Source organism: Myotis lucifugus, unplaced genomic scaffold (assembly GCF_000147115.1).
Source record: "Myotis lucifugus unplaced genomic scaffold, Myoluc2.0 scaffold_474, whole genome shotgun sequence".
Taxonomy (NCBI): Eukaryota; Metazoa; Chordata; class Mammalia; order Chiroptera; family Vespertilionidae; genus Myotis; species Myotis lucifugus.
This window is the reverse complement of record NW_005871522.1, coordinates 619,366-625,735: the sequence shown is the minus strand read 5'-3', so window position 1 is coordinate 625,735 and position 6,370 is coordinate 619,366. Positions and strand designations below refer to the sequence as shown.

The window sequence follows — 6,370 nt, the reverse complement described above, 5'->3', positions numbered from 1 at the left end:
AATTAGTATGCTCTTTACCTAGATTCAACAATTAGTATTTTTTCAGTTTCACTTCATTCTCTACGTATATTTTATTTTCCTTGGGTGAACTATTTGAAGTTCGCTGCAGACATTATGACAGTCTACCTCTAGAAATTTCATTGTGCATTTTCTATAAACAAGTATATTCCAAGCATAACCACAATGTAATTATTGTGCTTTTAAAGGCCAATGATCCTCCCATATAATAAAAGCCTAATATGCAAATTGTCCCCTCAACCAAGAGTTTGACTGGGAGTTCGACCACTCGCTATGACATGCGCTGACCACCAGGGGGTGGCACGGAACATGGCGGGTGTTGACGATGCAGCGCTGGCAGCAGGCGGCAGTGGAGGTGCTGCTGGCCCTGATGGGCCCGAAGAGAGTGGGACCACGGCGGGATGGTGGAGCAGGTGAGCGTAGGGCACTAGGCCAAGGTGGGTGCGAGCAGGGGCCCGATCGATCGGCGACTAGTGGCGGCGGGGGGGGGCGGGGGGGGGGATCGCTGTCAGGCTCCCAGGCGCTGAGGGAGCTAGGCGGGGATCCTGGCCCCAACCGATTGATTGCCCTGCAGATGATGACCAGCGGCCTGGGCTGGGTCGGGGAACTGGGGTTGGGTGGCAGTTACCAACCTCCCGTGGTGCCTGGGCTGGGGGCTGCAACCTTTCGCAGCCTACCTGGTGGTGGGGATGGCGGGGATGGAGGTGCGGTGAGAATGCGGGGTGCCCACCGAGCTTGCTCTCACTCCCCCTGCTACCCTCTCTTGGGACACCAGGGCTCGTGCGCCGGGCGCTCAGGTGCCGAGCGCCCGCAAGGAGCCTGCCCTGCACCTGTGCGGCCTCCCCGTGGGTTCATGCAGGAGCTGGTCTGGGAGGCTGGCCGGAGAGTGTGCGCTGCCTGCCCAGCTTCCGTGTGGCGCCGGTGGGCAGCCCACAGGCCCACACTGCACCCTGGCCCAGGACGTCTGGCCACGCTCACCGCATCTCCACATGGGAACTTGGGCGTCGTGACTCAGGTGGAGGGGGGCGTGCGGGGGCTCAGGTGCGACCCAGGGCCCAGATGTCAGCTGGGACCTGCCCTTCCACGCCAGATGCTCGAGCTTCGATTGCCGGCCAGGCCTAGGGACCGCACCCATGCACAAATTTCGTGCACTGGGCCTTAGTAATTACATAATTTCATATACTATTTAGCTCCTATTTAAATTTCCCCATTTGTCTTAAATATCTCCTCGCTTTTCTTCTCCAAACCATTCATTAAGGGTTTACTCATTGTGTCTGACTTTTTGAAGAGTATGGCCCATGGGTCTTGTAGAAACTTTCCACTTGCTCCTGTATTACCTCTGTTTCCTACAAACTGGAAATCAGGTCTAGCAAATCAAGTAGATTTAGGTGCAGCATTGTGGATCAGGGAAGTCTCTGACGTGTGGTTTGCTCGCTGTGAGTGGTGCTGAACCGCTTATGCCTGCATCGTGAGGCAGCATTTGTAATCAGGTACTCTGGTGACCTGTGGTGCTGGGCAGTATTGTGCTCCATCATCCTAGTGGTGTTGGCATCTGTTGGGCATCTGAATACAGGACTGTCTTTTTTATGGGCTGAAGTTAAACTCCATGTGACAACATTTCTGTAATGCTTGAAAAAATTTGATAATTCCTACTATCCTGGAAATAATGAGATTTTGCTGTCAGCATGTAAAGTTAAATTGTTTTTCCATTTAGTTTGTCTTATTTTTAACCACTTAGTAGAATAACATAAGGCAAAACTGTTTCGGTTTTTTAAAATATGTACGTAAGTTTTGCCCTTTCTAGTCAAAAGAGTGAGAAAGCTCTGAATGAATTTTCAAAGTCTTATATGGCAACTTGACACAAAACGAAGCCATTGTTTCATTAGTTAATGCTTTTCAGTGTTTTCCTTTGGCTCAGTCTCTGTACATTTCTTTCTGGTCTCAACAGGAGTTGGGATAATATTAGACAGTTGGAATATTAATTGTAACTCAAATGGAGAGGGAATTTCGTCTGAAATTTTGCATTCTTATGTTGTTCAAAAAGCTCCGTGTGACCCAGCCAATATGGCTCAGTGGTTGAGTGTCGACCCATGCACCAAGAGGTCACTGGTTCTATTCCCTGTTAGGGCACATGCCTGGGTGCGGGCTTGATCCCCTGTGGGGAGCATGCAGGAGACAGCTGATTGGTGACGTTTCTCTCTCATTGGTGTTTCTCTCTCTCCCCCTTCCTCTCTAAAATCAATAAAAATACTGTGGTTTTTTTTTTTTTTTTTTAAGCACCTTATGTCCTTCCCCTTATTGCAACTCTTCCTTCAACAACTTATATTTTATACTTTTATTTTATTTATTTTAAATTCTTACTTTTGCCTAGTTTTAAAAAATGTTTTTATTTATTTTAGAGAGAGGGGGAGGGAGGGAGGAGAGAGAAAGAATCATTGATGTGAGAGACAAACATGGATCGGCTGCCTCCTGCACTCCCCCTACTAGGGATTGAGCCCACAAACCCCCAGGTATGTGCCCTGACCAGAAATGAACCAGTGACCTTTTGGTGCATGGGACAGTGCTCAACCAACTGGCCATGGTGACCAGGACTATACTTTTTAAAAGTGTAACAAGTTCAACCTGAACATTTTAATGAAGTGATAAGCAATAGAAAGTGGTAAGCTTAAATATCCTGGAGAGAAGAGTGAATACTTTATAACAGTGGTCAGCAAACCGCAGCTCGCGAGCCACAGGCGGCTCTTTGGCCCCTTGAGTGTGGCTCTTCCACAAAATACCATGTACGGCGCGCACATACAGTGCGATTGAAACTTCGTGGCCCATGCGCAGAAGTCGGTTTTCGGCCTGGGTGAGTCTATTTTGAAGAAGTTTTATTCAACGTACCTATAGTTTAAGACTTAAAACTTTAAGTAAAGTTTACTAAGTTAATTTTAGGGAACGTTGTGGAGTGAAAGAAGATGTAGTGTCGAGGATTGAGAAAGGTGTGTTGAGATGGTTTGGACATATAGAGAGGATGAACGAAAGGAGATAGACGAAACAAGTATACAAGACGAGTGTGGATGGGAGAGTTGGAAGGGGTCGACCTCAGCAAATGTACCTCAATCAGATTGAGGACGTTTTTTAGCAAAGGCCAGTTTAGGAGTACCCTAATTAAGTTAATAACAATGTACCTACCTATATAGTTTAAGTTTAAAAAATCTGGCTCTCAAAAGAAATTTCAATCGTCATACTGTTGAAATTTGGCTCTGTTGACTAATGAGTTTGCTGACCACTGCTTTAGAACATTAGTCAGCTAAATTCTTCTTGTTACAGAACCAGTGTAGCTTACTAAGATAGGCTACATTGATATTTGTGTAGATTAAAATATTCCTAAATTTTGAATTAGCCTTGTAAAGAGAAGTGGATGAAAGGAGTCCTCGGATGTTTTCAAAGTTGAGGAATACAACATCATGTAATAGGTGTGTCAGTTAATAATACGGATTTTGTAATAAAAGAAAACACGATAATTTCAAGAGAAACATTAACAGTGCTTTATTCAAAGTAATGTTCATCGCTAGCTACACATTTCCCCCATCTTTCAGGTAATTTGTGGATACCTTCCCAATAGAACTTTTCTTGTTTTGAGGCAAACCATTCAGAGAACCAATTTTCCTCTTCATACGTTTTGAAGTGCTGCTCAGAAAGTGCGTGTGCCATGTGCCATCGATTGGAACAAGTGGGAATCTGAAGGAGCAAGGTCTGGTGAATACGGAGGGTGGGTTAATACTTCCCAGGCAAGATCTTTTAACGTGTCTTTAACTGGTTTTGAAGCATGTGATGGTGCGGTATCATGAAGCAAAATTACTTTGCCGTATCTTCTGGCCCATTCTGGTCATTTTACGATCAAAGGGTGATTCAAATTGATTATTTGTTGTCGGTAGCGATCAGTATTAACGGTTTCACCTGGTTTTCACACCTTCCTGATCCCACCAAACGCAGAGCATTGTCTTCTTTCTGAAGTGATTTGGTCTTGCAGTCGATGTTGATGGTTGACCTGGATCAACCCATAATTTTGTGCGTTTGGGATTCTCAAAATAAATCCACTTTTCATCACCAGTCACAATTTGATGCAAAAAAAGACTTCCATGACGTTGAAGCAACATTTTACTGATGAGTATTTGTCTTTCCATTTGTCTTTCGTTCAGTTGATGTGGCACCCATTTTCCTTCCTTTAAAATCTTTCCCATGCTTATAAATTATCGGAAATTGTTTGCTGAGCAATGTTTAATCTTTCTGCAAGTTGTTTTTGAGTTTGACACGCATCTTCATCCAATAATGCTTGCAATTGTTGGTCTTCAAACTTTTTCGGTTGGCCTGGACGTTCTTTGTCTTTCACATCGAAATCATCACTTTTAAAGAATTTAAGCCAGCGTTCACGAGTATCTTGAGATGAAGCATGTTCACCATAAGCTTCCCGAAGCTTTCAGCAGCACTTTTCTTAAAAAAAAAGTAATGAATTAAAACTTCCCGCAAATGCTCTTTTTTTGGCACGAAATTCGACATTTTAAGCGTAAAAATATCTATGATGTTAACACCTTCAGAAAATTTGACATAAGTTTTGAAGCTTGCTGTCACTACAACAAAGTAGCATACATATCAGATCGCATATATATCAACATATGTGTAACTCCATCTATTGAAAAAAATCTATTAACTAGTACACATGGTAATTATTGTATACCAATGGGAATTCTATCAAGTGCTAAGAGAGTGGATACAGAAGACAGTGATGGGTTAGATAACACAGTGAAAGGGTTGAATTTAAACAGTTCATCTACTGTAGCAGTAGATAGAGGGTAGCAGTTGGTGAATTTGGCGGTGGGAAAGTATTTCTTTTGTTTGCTTCTGTTTTCTTAGCAAATAACAAGCTTATCTGTTGAGATTGGGGTAGTATTCTTGCATGCTTACTTGAGACATGAGATTTTAAATTTACAGTTTTTCAGCCATGCTGACCAGCTTAAGCTGTGGGCATGGTAGGCAGGGAGTTGGGTTAGGGCTTTGCCACGAAATTGACAGGAAGAGGAGGGAGAAAATGGAGAAAAGCAAGGAGTAAACTGAATTAGGACAATGAAAAAATGGTCATGATGGAGGTAATGGTTACATCAAAGAGTTGTTGGTGTGAGATTGTTAGTGTAAGAAAGTAGAATGATCAGAGGTGGTTTCAAGTGTGAGATGCTTGAAACAAAGATTCCAGAGGTATTGCAGTCATTGGCGATGAGTGGTCGAGGTTGTGACCTGGAGACAGGTGGCTGAAAAGGAGGGGTGAATAGTTTGAAGTAAGGATTAAAGTTAAAGAATTGAGGGGGCAGGTTGTTGAAAGGATCGTATGTTGCCAAGAATGTATGATAGTGGTGGAAAAGGAGGTATAGCAGGTACCAAAGTTCTTAAAGTGTATGCAGACAAGAGGATTAATAGGAAAAGGGGTGGCTGCCATTACTGGTTCACACCAGTCTAAACCTTTTATGACACTCCAGCATCACCCTTTTCTGATTTCTGGCAGCAGAATGCGTTGAGTTACAGTGGGTGAAGTCGGATGCCATATTGTGTTCCAGTTGACTTCTGAGAAACTATACTTTGGGGTCTTGCAAATGCCCCAGACTTCCTCTTTGAAAGATCTAGCACTTCCTTTTTTCCCTGGCTAAGAGCTGTCCTGGCACCCAGGTCTGAGGAAATCAAGTTAATTGCTTCTGGGCAGGGTGTGTTTTAGTTAATGTGATGCTTAAAATGTGATGTCACAGTTATGGCTTACTCGGGTTATTTTGCTCTTGTGATGCTGTAGTAATGAACTGTTATTTCACTGTTTTACAGAGTGCTTATGATTTCACGTATTTTCGCTGAATTTGTAAAAGAGGCACGTCGATGATGGATTAACACGAACATTGAATTTCTGTGCACAGTTTCAAATTGGAGCATATTGAATTTTCACCCTAGTTCAGCAGCTCTGCTGCTCACTTAAATGCAGATGAATGAAGACCCCATTCGGGAAGACACCTGGCCAGCGGTCCAGAGCTGATGCAGGTAGGCAGTGCAGTTCTCTGCATACCTTACGTATGATAAACTGAAAATAGTTATAAAGTTGTAGAAAACTTTCACATAATTCCTAGTGGTTTGCTCTTCTTAAAGCTTTGTGATTTGCAGTATTTCATACACATACATGCGAGAAACAGGTTTAGTTTTTTGAGAGGTAGGATCATATTAATTTTTGTCCTGTTGTAGATGTCCAGTAAATTTAGCAAGTGAATTGTAAATACCCAGTTAGTAGGATTACAGTCAATAAAGGAATTGTCATTTCATTTTGAAGGAGGAAGTGAAA

The 6,370-nt window shown here is 43.1% G+C and overlaps 1 protein-coding gene across 2 annotated transcripts in view; it reads left to right on the top strand.

Annotated features, from left to right (window-relative positions):
- Positions 1-413: 413 nt before the first annotated feature.
- The window catches only part of SPIN1 (spindlin 1), a 72,409-nt gene continuing 66,452 nt past the window's right edge, over positions 414-6,370 (top strand). Inside the window, exons 1-2 of one of the 2 annotated variants that reach the window (XM_023744575.1) lie at positions 414-431; positions 5,866-6,075. In XM_023744575.1, the coding sequence (XP_023600343.1) occupies positions 6,024-6,075 (52 nt within the window). In that variant the 5' untranslated portion in view covers positions 414-431; positions 5,866-6,023. Of the gene's footprint in view, positions 432-4,488; positions 4,507-5,865; positions 6,076-6,370 lie in introns of those variants that run through there. The other variant, XM_023744574.1, reaches the window with a different exon arrangement.